At 47.6% G+C, this 13,985-nt stretch overlaps 1 protein-coding gene across 2 annotated transcripts in view; it reads right to left on the bottom strand.

The window, feature by feature from the left end:
- The window catches only part of ATP8A2 (ATPase, aminophospholipid transporter, class I, type 8A, member 2), a 494,154-nt gene extending 484,507 nt beyond the window's left edge, over positions 1 to 9,647 (bottom strand). Inside the window, exon 1 of one of the 2 annotated variants that reach the window (XM_024999819.2) lies at positions 9,542 to 9,647. In XM_024999819.2, coding sequence (XP_024855587.1) covers positions 9,542 to 9,617 — 76 coding nt within the window. In that variant the 5' untranslated portion in view covers positions 9,618 to 9,647. The remainder of the gene's footprint in view (positions 1 to 9,541) is intronic. The other variant, NM_001435329.1, reaches the window with a different exon arrangement.
- Between the last annotated feature and the right edge of the window lie 4,338 nt (positions 9,648 to 13,985).

Consider the following 13,985-nt stretch of genomic DNA (forward strand, 5'->3'; position numbering starts at 1 on the left):
GAGGAAAAGGGGACGACAGAGGATGAGATGGCTGGATGGCATCACCGACTCGATGGACGTGAGTCTGGGTGAACTCTGGGAGTTGGTGATGGACAGGGAGGCCTGGCGTGCTGTGATTCATGGGGTTGCAGAGAGTCAGACACGACTGAGCGACTGAACTGAACTGATACATATCTGTTTAAATCAATGACTTTGTTTCCACTTTGCCTCCCTCACTAGACTGAAAGGCTCCACCTCAACCAAACTGTACATTCTATAGAGACAGGAGGGCCCCTCTTAGTACTCTTTGTATTCTCATCCCCAGGGAAAATGTCTGAAACACACCAGCACAAAGTATATTTGAGCTGACCAAAGTACAATCTCATATCCAGGAGCCAAAGACATCTCGTAGGTGAGAAACAACCACCCTAGAATTATTTTACTCAACAGTATGCAGCTTGGAGAGCTTCCCAGATGGCATTAGTGGTAAAGAACCTGCCTGCTGATGCAGGAGAGATAAAAGACATGTGTTCGACCCCTGAGTTGGGAAGATCCCCTGGAGATGGGCATGGCAATTCACTCCAGTATTCTTTCCTGGAGAATCCCATGGACAGAGGAGCCTGGTGGGCTACATAGTCCATAGGATCACAAAGAGTCAGACACAACTGAAGCAACTTAGCACATGCAGCTTGGCATGTAGTCTTTTTTAAAAAATATTTTATTGAAGTTCAGTTGATTTACAATGTGTTCATTTCTGCTGTGCAGCAAAGTGACTCAGTTATACATACATATATTCTTTTTCCTATTCTCTTCCATGATGGTTTTTCACAGGATATTGAATATAGGTCCCTGTGCTGCACAGTAGGACCTGTTGGTTATCCATCCTTTAGGTAATAGATTCCATATACTAAGCTCAAGCTCCCAGACACCCCTTCCCCACCTCTCTCCCACTTGGCAAACACAAGTCTGTTCTCCATGTCTGTTGGCACATAATCTGAAAGCAGACCGTGACCGCGGATCCTTTTATTGCTGGTTTGTAAAAACTGAGAAGCACACTTTGAAGGGAGTACACTATTGTCTAAGCTCACCCCTGCCCACACCCTGCCAAGATATATCAAGCAGGAGGTAATGTGCCAAGCACAAAGCTTCTTAAATACAGAGGCTCTGTGGTGTTACAGACAAAGGTGGTGGGCAATCTAACTGCCCTGAAGGAACCTCCTATCAATGAAATTATAATAGTATAATTCAAATGTCTTCAATGGGAGTATACTACAAGACCTGGAACATGACAGTTAACTATTTGATTTGAGGAAAATTGACTATGCCTTACTTTTGTATATTAAATTTTATACTTTGAGATCATTTCAGATACACATGCAATTGTAAGAAATGACAACTGAGAGCTTTCCTGGTGACTCAGTGGTAAAGAATCTGCCTGCCAATGCAGGGGCCATGGGTTTGATCCCTCAACCAGGAAGACCTGACATGCTGTGGAGCAACTAAGCCTGTGTGCCACAACTACTGAGACCATGCCCCTAGAGCCTGTGCTCTGCAACCAGAGAAGCCACCGCAACGAGAAGCCCACACACTGCAACGGGAGAGCAGCCCCGCTCTCCACAACTAGAGAAAAGCCCTCACGGCAACGAAGACCCAGTGCAGCCAAAAAAATAAATAAATAAAACTATTTAAAACTGAAATGACACTGAGACTGAGTGTATCCTCCAGCCAGTTCCCCCAGTGGCACCATCTTGCAAAACTATAAGGCAGCATCACAAGCAGGATACTGACATGGAGTAAGTCAAGACGCAGAAATGCCCATCTGCACAAGGATGCCTGTGTTGCCATGTACCCCGCCACCCCTGCACCCTCCTTCACCCCGGCAACCACTAGCCAGCTCTCCATTTCTATTAATACAATGTTGCATTTCATGAATGTTACATCAATGGGATCAGATGGCATATAACCTATTGGGACTGGACTTTTTTCACTCAGCACAATTCTCTGCAGATCCACTCAAGTTGCTGTACTTGGTTCCTGTTTATTGCTGAGCAGTGATCCCTGGTACAGAGACACTACAGTTCTTGTTCAATCACCCAGCCACAGAAGGACATCTAGTTTTTGGCTATCAGAAAGACACCTAGTTTTTGGCTATCTAGTGCAGCTGCTATGAATATCGATGTACAACTTTTTATGTGAAGGGAAGTTTCTGTTTCTCTGAAATAAATGCCCAAGGGTACAACTGCTGTGTCAAAGGACACCGCAGGTTCAGTTTTGTAAGAAATTGCCAAACATGTTTCCTGAGTGGCTGGCTGGACCATTTTACCTGCCCAGCACTAAGGGTGAGCGATCCAGTTTGTCTGCACCCTGGCACATGTTTGGTGATGTCACCACTTTTCATTATAGCCATTCTGATAGACGGTCCGTGATTCACTTTAATCAACACAAAGTTCCAGAGGTGAAAGGGAGAGACCCCCCCAGAGCCACCAGGAATCTTAATGTATTTTCTGGTTTCTTATGATTATCGAAAAGGTACAAGCAAAACAGCCTCTGCCCATACTGAACGGGGTACAGGTAGGAGGGCAAGAGTCCTTCCCTGGTGTAACAGAACTACAGCTCTGAGAGCACACATCACACTTCAGAAGCATGAGATCCTGGAAGCATCCCCTTATTGCACTCCCAGGAACTGTTTATTGGCAGTACTAGCAAATATAATCAAAGGAGAAAAATACTATAGCAATTATAAAGGAAGAAACTAAATGACTATTGGCAGATACAGAGACTACCTATGCTTAAAAATTTTTAAGAATCCATAAACTATCAAAATTCTTGCCACTATTATTCAACATAATTCTGGAAGTCCTAGCTATAGCAATCAGAAGAAAAAGAAATAAAAGGAATCCAGATCGGAAAACAAGAAGTAAAGCTCTCAACGTTTGCAGATGACATGATACTGTACATAGAAAACCCTAAAGATAGTATCAGAAAAGTACTAGAGCTAATTAGTGAATTTAGCAAAGTTGCAGGATACAAAATCAATACACCGAAATCACTTGCTTTTCTATATACTAACAATGAAAAATCAGAAAGAGCAATTAAGGAATCAATCCCATTCACCATTGCAACAAAAAGAATTAAATATCTAGGAATAAACTTACCTAAGGAGACAAAAGAATTGTGCACAGAAAATTAGAAGACACTAATAAAAGAAATCAAAGATGACATAAACAGATGGAGAGACATTCCATGTTTCTGGGTAGGAAGCATCAATATTGTGAAAATGACTACACTACCAAATGCAATCTACAGGTTTAATGCAATACCTATCAACTTACCAATGGCATTTTTCACAAAACTTAAACAAAAACTTTCACAATTCATATGAAAACACAAAAGACCCCGAATAGCCAAAGCACTCTTGAGAAAGAAGAATGGAGCTGGAGGAATCAACTTTCCTGCAGATTATACTACAAAGCTACAGTCATCAAGACAGTATGGTGTAGGCACAAAAACAGAAATATAGACCAATGGAACAAGCTGGAAAGATCAGAAATAAATCCATGCGCCTATGGGTACTTTATTTTTGACAAAGGAGGCAAGAATATACAATGGGGCAAAGACAGCATCTTCAATAAATGGTGCTGGGAAAACTGGACAGCTACATGTAAAAGAATGAAATTAGAACACTTCCTAACACGATACACAAAGATAAACTCAAAATGGATTAAAGACTTAAATGTGAGACCAGAAACTATAAAACTCTTAGAGGAAAACATAGGCAGAACACCCAATGACATAAATCAAAGCAAGATCCTCTATGACCCACCTCCTAAAGTAACAGAAATAAAAACAAAAGTAAACAAGTTGGACCTGATTAAACTTAAAAGCTTTTTCACAGTAAAGTAAACTATAAGCAAGGTGAAAAGACCACCCACAGAATGGGAGAAAATAATAGAAAATGAAACAACTGACAAAAGATTAATTTTCAAAATATACAAGCAGCTCATACAACTCAATACCAGAAAAACATACAACCCAACCAAAAAGTGGGAAAAAGACCTAAACAGACATTTCTCCAAAGAAGACATACATATGGTTAACAAACACTGAAAAGATGCTCAACATTGCTTATTATTCAGTTCAGTTCAGTTCATTTGCTCAGTCGTGTCTGACTCTTTGCGACCCCATAAATTGCAGCACGCCAGGCCTCCCTGTCCATCACCAACTCCTGGAGTTCACTCAGACTCACGTCCATCGAGTCACTGATGCCATCCAGCCATCTCATCCTCTGTCGTCCCCTGCTCCTCCTGCCCCCAATCCCTCCCAGCATCAGGGTCTTTTCCAATGAGTCAACTCTTCGCATGAGGTGGCCAAAGTACTGGAGTTTCAGCTTTAGCATCATTCCCTCCAAAGAAATCCCAGGGCTGATCTCCTTCAGAATGGACTGGTTGGATCTCCTTGCAGTCCAAGGGACTCTCAGGAGTCCTCTCCAACACCACAGTTCAAAAGCATCAATTCTTTGGCACTCAGCTTTCTTCACAGTCCAACTTTTACATCCCTACATGACCACTGGAAAAACCATAGCCTTGACTAGACAGACTTTTGTTGGCAAAGTAATGTCTCTGCTTTTCAATATGCTATCTAGTTTGGTCATAACTTTTCTTCCAAGGAGTAAGAGTCTTTTAATTTCATGGCTGCAGTCACCATCTGCAGTGATTTTGGAGCCCCAAAAAATAAAGTCTGTTTCCAGACACTGGAAACAGTGTTTCCACTGTTTCCCCATCTATTTCCCATGAAGTGATGGGACCAGATGCCATGATCTTCGTTTTCTGAATGCTGAGTTTTAAGCCAACTTTTTCACTCTCCTCTTACACCTTCATCAAGAGGCTTTTTAGTTCCTCTTCACTTTCTGCCATAAGGATGGTGTCATCTGCATATCTGAGGTTATTGATATTTCTCCCAGCAATCTTGATTCCAGCTTGTGCTTTTTCCAACCCAGCGTTTCTCATGATGTACTCTGCATAGAAGTTAAATAAGCAGGGTGACAATATACAGCCTTGACGTACTCCTTTTCCTATTTGGAACCAGTCTGTTGTTCCATGTCCAGTTCTAACTGTTGCTTCCTGATCTGATAATCATGATGGTGTGATCACTCACCTAGAGCAGATATCCTGGAATGTGAAGTCAAGTGGGCCTTAGAAAGCATCATTATGAACAAAGCTAGTGTAGGATGGAATTCTAGTTGAGCTATTTCAAATCCTGAAAGATGATGCTGTGAAAGTGCTGCACTCAATATGCCACCAAATTTGGAAAACTCAGCAGTGGCCACAGGCCTGGAAAAGGTCAGTTTTCATTCCAATCCCAAAGAAAGGCAATGCCAAAGAATGCTCAAACTACCGCACAATTGCACTCATCTCACACGCTAGTAAAGTAACGCTCAAAATTCTCCAAGCCAGGCTTCAGCAATATGTGAACCGTGAACTTCCAGATGTTCAAGCTGGTTTTAGAAAAGGCAGAGGAACCAGAGACCAAATTGCCAACATCCGCTGGATCATTGAAAAAGCAAGAGAGTTCCAGAAAAACATCTATTTCTGCTTTATTGACTATGCCAAAGCCTTTGACTGCGTGGATCACAATAAACTGTGGGAAATTCTGAAAGAGATGGGAATACCAGACCACCTGACCTGCTTATTATTAAAGAAATGCAAATCAAAACTACAATGAAATATCACCTCACACAGGTCAAAGTCTACAAACGATAAATGCTGGAAAGGGTGTGGAGAAAAGGGAATGCTCTTGCACTGTTGGTGGGAATGTAAATTGATATAGCCTCTATAGAAGACAGTATGGAGATTTCTTAAAAAACTAGGAATAAAACCACCATATGACCCAGCAATTCCACTCCTAGGCATATACCCCAAGGAAACCAAAATTGAAAGAGACACATATATTCCATTGTTCATTATAGCACTATTTACAATAGCTAGAACATGGAAGCCAGAGAAGGCAATGGCACCCCAGTCCAGTACTCTTGCCTGAAAAATCCCAGGGACGGGGGAGCCTGGTGAACTGCCGTCTATGGGGTCGCACAGAGTCAGACATGACTGAAGCAACTTAGCAGCAGCAGCAGCAGAACATGGAAGCAACCTAGATGTCATCTACAGATGAATGGATGAAGAAGTTGTGGTATATATACACAATGGAATATTACTCAGCCATAAAAAGGAACGCATTTGAGTCAGTTCTGAGGTGGATGAACCTGGAACCTATTATACAGAGTGAAGTGAGTCAGAAAGAGAAAGATAAGTACCATATTCTAACACATATATACAGAATCTAGAAAAATGGTACTGAAGAATTCACTTACAGGGCAACAATGGAAAAACAGACATAAAGAACAGACTTACGGACACGGGGAGAGGGGAGGAGAGGGTGAGATGTATGGAAAGAATAACATGGACACTTACATTACCATATGTAAAACAGATAGCCAACAGGAATTTGCTATATGACTTAGGAAACTCAAACAGGGGCTCTGTATCAACCTAGAGGGTTGGGATGGGGAGGGAGATGGGAGGGAACTTCAAGAGGGAGGGGATATATGTATACCTATGGCTGATTCATGTTGAGGTTTGACGGAAAATAGCAAAGTTCTGTAAAGCAATTATCCATCAATAAAAAATTAATTAAAAAAAAATTCTTAAGAGAGCCCACTAGGTTGTTGGATACACAATCAATATAGAAACCCCAAAGTTTTGCTAGGCACTAGCAAAAACAATTTAAACTGTAATTTGTGAATAATCCTTTTTTTTCCTTTTAGTCTTTGGGTGCATGCTCAGTCATGTCTGACTCTTTGTGACCCCATGAATATAGCCCGTCAGGCTCCTTGGTCCATGCAATTCTCCAGGCAAAAATACTGGAGTGGGTTGCCATTCTCTTCTTCAGGGGATCTTCACCTTGGGATAGAACTCGTGTCTCTTACATCTACTGCATTGGCAGCCTTGTTCTTTACCTCTAGCGTCACCTGGGAAGGCCCAGCAGGCCCTTTACACAAGTTCAAATGCATGCCCCAAAGAGCCCACACTGTCAAGGCCTCCCTCTTCCTCACACGGTGTGTAATGAAAAAGTGAAAGTCGCTCAGTCATGTCTGACTTTTTGCAACTCTGTGGACTGTAGCCTGCCGGGCTCCTCTGTCCATGGAATCATCCAGGCAAGAACACTAGAGTGGGTAACTGTTCCCTGCTTCAGGGCATCTTCCCAACCCATGGATCAAACCCAGGTCTCCCAAAGAATGGTGGATTCTTTACCATCTGAGCCACCAGGGAAACCCAAGAATACTGGAGTGGGTAGCCTATCCCTTTTCCAGGGGATCTTCCTGACCCAGGAATCAAACCAGGGTCTCCTGCATTGCAAGCAGATTCTTTACCATCTGAGCCTCCAGGGAAGTGTAATAGACCCAAAATAAGCTCCCATCTCGCAGCCGATCCAACAGCGAGGCCCCCATCCTCCACCTCTGGACGTGTCTCCACTGCTCCACCTTGACGACGTGCTCTCTTCTCTGAATCTCAGAACCCTGCCCTCCCTTCTCCCCTGGCTTTTATATCCATGCCAACAACCGTACAACTGTCACAGGGCTTAAAACGGCCTTCTAGAACTCATATCCTCCTCCAGCGACCACTCCCCCTCTGCTCCACGCTCCCCAGCAACAAAGTTCACCCCAAAGAGTTTTCTGGTCAAGCTGTTTCCAACGCCTGTCCTCTTCATCTCTTATGGACATTCTTCCCAGGATCACACAGAATCAGCTTCTGCAAGGTCACCGATGCTCTCCCCTCCCTGCTGCTGAACAAACAGACGGTTCTCAGGCCTCACCTGTCCTGAGCCTGGGGTGATGCCAGGCCCAGTCGGACACCCCACTTCCTGGACACCGTCTCTTGGCTCCCTCTGAGCTCACTGGCCAAATTCGCAGCCCCCTGCTGCCGCCTGCATCTCCCTGACCTTGAAATGTGGAGTGCCCAGGGCTCTGGGCAAGGACCCCTCTCATTTTGGCCACATCTATACACACAGGTTACGTAATCAGCAGGGCGCAGAGCCAAATGAAAGCGCAGGCCCCTGGCTCAAAAATCAGGAAGTCTTCGGACAGACCAAGGGCAGGGCCTGAAGGAAAACTGGGGACTCTTTCTAGATGGCGGCCTGAGTGAGTGCTGGTCACACCCGTCCTGAGAGCCTGTCCTGCTGGGCAATCCTCACAGTTCTCCTCTGGTCTGTACACCGGCCTGCCTCTCTCCACTGGGCCCTTTGGCTGGCACTTCACAGGTTCAAACCCAAACTCCTGACCCCCTCCCCCCCAAAAAAAAAACAGAACCCTGCTCTTCCCGAACCTTTCCCCATCTCAGTAACCATTTCTTGGATCCAAAACCTCCATCTTTGCATCTCTTCTTTCACTTACACCCTCATCCTCATCATGAGCTGCAGGTCTTACCTTCAAATACAAGGCAGCTTGTACCCCCTTGGCACCCATACAGGGACCATCCGCCCTCCCCCGACCCGGGACTCCCGCAGTCTGGTCTCAGCCTGTCTGCCCCCTGATCCTCTGTCGCTGGGATTCTCTGCAAGTGACTCAGAAGGTGCCCCGACATCACTCAAGCCTCGGAAACACGGGTCTAGACTGTCTGATAAGCTGCTTCCCTTTCACATTATTCAGCCACAGGAATAGGGAAGTCACTTATTTTTATATGCCTATTTTCTCAGACAAAATCCACGGGAGACTACTAACAGCGAACCCAGCTCCAAGCCGCAAAACCTGCACCTGCATGTATGTACCTACAAACTTGCCAAGAGCCCCAAAGTGGCACGAAATCTAATCGTTTTGAAGCGCCCTTTCAATGTTTCATGATCGAAGGGTGTCGATAGCGCATCCTGTGTCACCATCACGTGACACCCAGCTCCACAAGCCTATGGTCCCTACACACGTTTACATAACAAACCACACACGGCTTCTAAGGACTGGCAGCCCGAGGCCGCCCTCGACGCGCTGGGCTGCGTGTGGCTCTAACGACCGGGCCTCCGAGGCGCACTGCCGTCTCGCGGGGGCGCCGGGCGGCCCCCGGGGGTGGGCAAGGGAGGGATCAGCGGCTCGGGCGTCCCTGCGCGCGGCCGCGGAGTCCCCAGGGAGTCACAGAGCCGGGTGCCCCGCCGACCGCCACCCCAGCTCTGCGGCAGCAAGACGCGCGGCGAGGCCAGAGGGGCGAGATGCTGGTGCGCCGCCGGCCCCGAGCCCACCGCGGAGGAGACAAGGGTAGTTGGGGGGGGGGGGCGGGGGGGCGATGGCGGGAGCTGGAGGCGAGCCAGCGCCGGGGCTCTTATCCGGGACCCCCGCCCCCCTTCCCCATCCCGGAGGGACCTGCCCCCACCCCCGGCCCCGGCCTCGCAGCGCGGGGAGGGGTCGGAGGCGCAGACGAAGGGCGGGGCGCTGAGTGCTAACCGCGCCCCTCCGCCCCGCCCGTGCCCCCCCTCACTGCGCCCGCGCCCCCGCCCAGAACCCCCCAGTCCGCGCCCCCGCTCTCACCCACGGACGCGCGGATCCGTGGCCTCCCTGGCAGGGACATCCTAAGAGCCTGGGCGCGGCCGGGGCCGTTGGGCATCGCGCCCCCCGCGGGCGCTGCGCGGGGCTGGGCGCGGGGCCGGCGGCCCGAGGGCCATGGGGGGCGCGCCGGGCGGGAGCGGGCGGCCTCTGCGCGGGGCTGCGCCGTCCGTGCCGCTGCGGCGCCCAGTGCGGCGGCGCCCGGGCTGCGGGGTGCGGGGCGGGGGCGGGGGGGCAGCCCGGGGCTCCGGGAAGCCGCCGAACGTCACGCAGGACGGGACGCCTGCAGGTGCGGAGAAGGCGCGGGGCGGGGCAGGGGATCCGTGCTTTGGGGGTTCGCCTCGGGTACGCGCGCCCCTTAGGGACTTTGTCTCCGGTTTCCCTGCACTTGCCGTGAGGCGCTGATGTGAGGCAGTCAGGACGCCTGCTTTCTCTTCTTACGCCCCCTCCCCCGCAGTCTCTGTTCTTCCATTTCCTCCGTGTCCGGTCTGCTGGGGCCTATGCAGAACCTCACAGGAACAGGTATTTCTAAGGTGCCCGATGGTGGCCTTGTCACCAGTGAAGTCCTGGGTCTCTAGACTCCTACCACACCCGCCCCGCCCCCCCCCCCCCCCCCCGCCCCCGCAACCATGACATAGCCTCCCTCCAGCTCTAGCTAGTGGGCTGTTAAAGCTATAAAAAATTGTGGGCATCATTTAACGCCGGACACACACACACATACACACACTCACACCTTCTGCCGCAGAAACAGAATTATTGAGGGGTGAGGGGACTGGTCCAAGATCACGTGATCTACTTTTGGTTGTTTTTACTTTAATGTTAATGTTGAAACTGGGCTTGGTCCTCCTGGGCACAGTTCCATAAAGGCGGGGGCGGTGGGGTAGGGGCGGGGGAGGGGGGGGGGCGCAATCTGTTTAATATCTGATAAAATTCTGACCTCAAAGTGAACACACTCACACACACACAAAACGATGTAAATAAGAGTCTGCCCCAGCATTTACTGATCATTAAGCTTCAAAAAACATAAACATCGGGGCTGTCAAGAACAGAGTTCAGCAGAGAATCCTCCCCCGGTTGCAAAGCCATGTGGTGCCAAGCGCCCCCTTGGCTGGCCTCTGCCTCCATTCTTAGGGAAAAAAAAGGCAGAAGGGATGGACAACTTGCTTCGAAAACTGTGGGCTGGGAATTCCAGCTTCAAGTAGGATTCTGCTTATCCTGGGCCCTAAAACAAAACAAAACAAAACAGGTTCCTGATAAGCAATGTGTCTTTAGCAGGAAGTTGAGGAAGAGGACATGATCTGAACTGCAGGGCTAAGCTTCGTGGTGGCAGAAGATGTTTTCTTAGGATGTCATCACAACTGCTGGGGTGATCCTAAAAGTTTCTACCAGTGAGTTCATCTTTATAAATTTATAAATAAGACTTCAAGGGACTTCCCTGGTGGGCCAGTGGCTAATACTCTGCGCTCCCAGTGCAGGAGACCCGGGTTCAATCCCTGGTCAGAAAACTAGATCCCACATGCCCTAACTAAGAGTTCACATGCTGCCACTGAAGAGCCCACATGCTGAAACTAAAAGAACCTCCCTGCCACAAGGAACATCAAAGACCCCACGGGCTGCAGCTAAGACCCAGTGCAGCCAAAGAAATATATATATATATATATATATATTTTTTTTTTTTAAGACATTAAACCATTTCTTAAGCCTTTCTTTTCCTCAAACTAAAACCCTATTTCCTTTTTAAAATGTTCATGAAAAGTGAAAGCGTTAGTCGCTCAGTTGTGATCGACTCTTTGCAACCCCATGGACTGTACCCGCCAGGCTCCTCTGTCAATGGGATTCTCCGGGCAAGAATACTGGAGTGGGTTGTCATTTCTTTCTCTAGACCCAGTGCAGCCAAATAAATAAATGTTTCTAAAAAGACTTTAAGCCACTTCTTAACCCTTTCTTTTCCTCAAATTAAAACCTCATTTCCTTTTAAAAATGTTCATAGTAGGTATACATATACATGTTTACCTTTTATATGTGGATGGGCTTCCCAGGTAGCTCAGTGGTAAAGAACCCACCTGCCAGTGCAGGAGACACAGGAGATACAGGTTCCATCCCTGGGTCAGGAAGATCCCCTGGAGGAGGAAATGGCAACCCACTCCAGTTTTCTTGCCTGGGAAATCCCATGGACAGAGGAGCCTGGCGAGCTACAGTCCACAGGGTCACAAAGAGTCGGACACAACTAACCACAAACACACGTTTATATATGATGCATGTCTATAGACATTTGTAAAGGAAAGGCATATATATGGCATGTAAAAAGGCACAGATAAGCATATAGCTAGCACGCACACCTCTACTCCCCAGTTTAGGGAACAAACAAATCCAGACACAGTGAAAGCCACCAGTCCCTAACCTCCTTCCTTTCCCTCTGGTCCCCAGACCAATTTCCTTTCCAGCTCTCCTCTGATGTTATTTACAAACTAATAAACCAAAGAGCAACCCTGACAGGATTAGGCAAAGGGTCAGTTCATGGGGTCACAGAGTCAAACACAATTTACTGACTGAACAACAACTACTGGGAAGGAAGAACATTCAATAGAAATCTTTATTCCCCTATGGTGGGCTTCTTAAGAACTCTGCAAATGCAGTTTGATGACTCTTCTCCAGATTCTTTTCAATGTTACACATTGTTTTTAGAGAGCAGTGGACCACACCAGACATAGAAAAAGCAATATGGGACTTTCCTTGCAGCCCAATGGTAAAGAATCCACATGCCATTGCAGAGGACACAGGTTCTGGCCCGGCCAGAAAGATGCCACATGCCTCAGGGCAACTAAGCCCATGCACCACAACTACTGAGACTGCGCTCTGGAGCCCATGAACCACAACTACTGGAGCCCATGAAGCCTAGAGCCGGAGCTCCGCAACAAGAGAAGCCACAAGGAAGGGTCGAGCCCACTTGTCAAAACTAGAGAAAGCCTGAGAGCTGCAAGGAAGACCTAGTGTGGCCAAAAATTAAAAATAAATAAAATTTCAAAAGAAAAGAAAAAGCAACCTGCAGTAGAACTGCCCATCTATTTTCCTGATGACAAAGCGGCAGTTGTGGCAGGCCCTCCCCTCAGCCATTCATTCACTCTCACTTCTGGCTGCGATGCTGGCTACAGCAGGGCCCCGGCACATGGCCACTCCTGGTAACCCCGGCTTCCTCACAACATGCTGGCTGGATCCAGGGGTCCCAGGAAAGAGAGGCAGGTGGACACTCTGTCAGCCCTTCCAACCTGACCTTGGAAATCATGCACCATCTCTCCCACCACATCCTGTTCGCTGAGGCAGCCACAAGGGCCCAGTCGGTCCCAGGGGACAGGAAAGAGGAGACCCCATCTACTGATGGGAGAGTGGTAGGAGTCTGCAAGAGCCTGAGGATTGGAAACTGTTGCAGCCATTTTGGGAAATATAGTCTATCAGAACTACTAGGAAGCAATGGTGATTTTCATAAAGTATTAGTCGTAAGTACAGCAAAATCATAAAATACTTATTGAAAAATTAGTGGAATATGTGCAGAACCTTCACACTGAAAACAAGGCATTCAGGCTCCCAAAGAACAAGACTGATGGACTTACACTGCCTGGTTTCAGGTTTACTTGAATGTGAACACTACTCAAGACAATGGAGTGTGGGCATGGGAGTAGACAGAGCCCAGAAACAGATACCTGCACATGTGGGGAAATGATTTTGAGAGGTACACTCCAGTACTCTTGCCTGGAAAATCCCACGGACAGAGGAGCCTGGTAGGCTGCAGTCCATGGGGTCGCTGGGAGTCGGACACGACTGAGCGACTTCACTTTCACTTTTCACTTTCATGCATTGGAGAAGGAAATGGCAACCCACTCCAGTGTTCTTGCCTGGGGAATCCCAGGGATGGGGGAGCCTGGTGGGCTGCAGTCTATGGGGTTGCACGGAGTCGGACACGACTGAAGCAACTTAGCAGCAGCAGCAGCAAAAGCAATTCAGTAGGGAAAAGGTAGTCTTCAATAAATGGTGCTGTGACAACTTGATGTTCATAGGGAAAAAATAACCTTGACCCCCTTAACCATACGCAACGATTAACTAAACACGGACCACAGACTTAAAAGTAAAAACCTAAGCAGAGAGAACTTCTAGAAGAAAACGGAAGAGAAAATACTTTCTGTGCTGGGCCACAAAAAAGCCCTGATCAGACAAGGAAAAAGTAATAAATGGACGTCATCAAACGTCATTTCTTCTGCCAAGAAAATGAATAGGCCATCCACTGACCAGGAAAAGATATTCACAATGCACACTTTTGACAAGGACTTGGATCTAGAGCGGATAAGTAATTCCCGCAGCTCACAACTGAAAGAATAGACCCAACTTGTTCATCATCAGGAAAACGCACGTCACAGCAGACGCCACGTGATGCTGC

Source organism: Bos taurus, chromosome 12, assembly GCF_002263795.3.
Source record: "Bos taurus isolate L1 Dominette 01449 registration number 42190680 breed Hereford chromosome 12, ARS-UCD2.0, whole genome shotgun sequence".
NCBI classification, from domain to species: Eukaryota; Metazoa; Chordata; class Mammalia; order Artiodactyla; family Bovidae; genus Bos; species Bos taurus.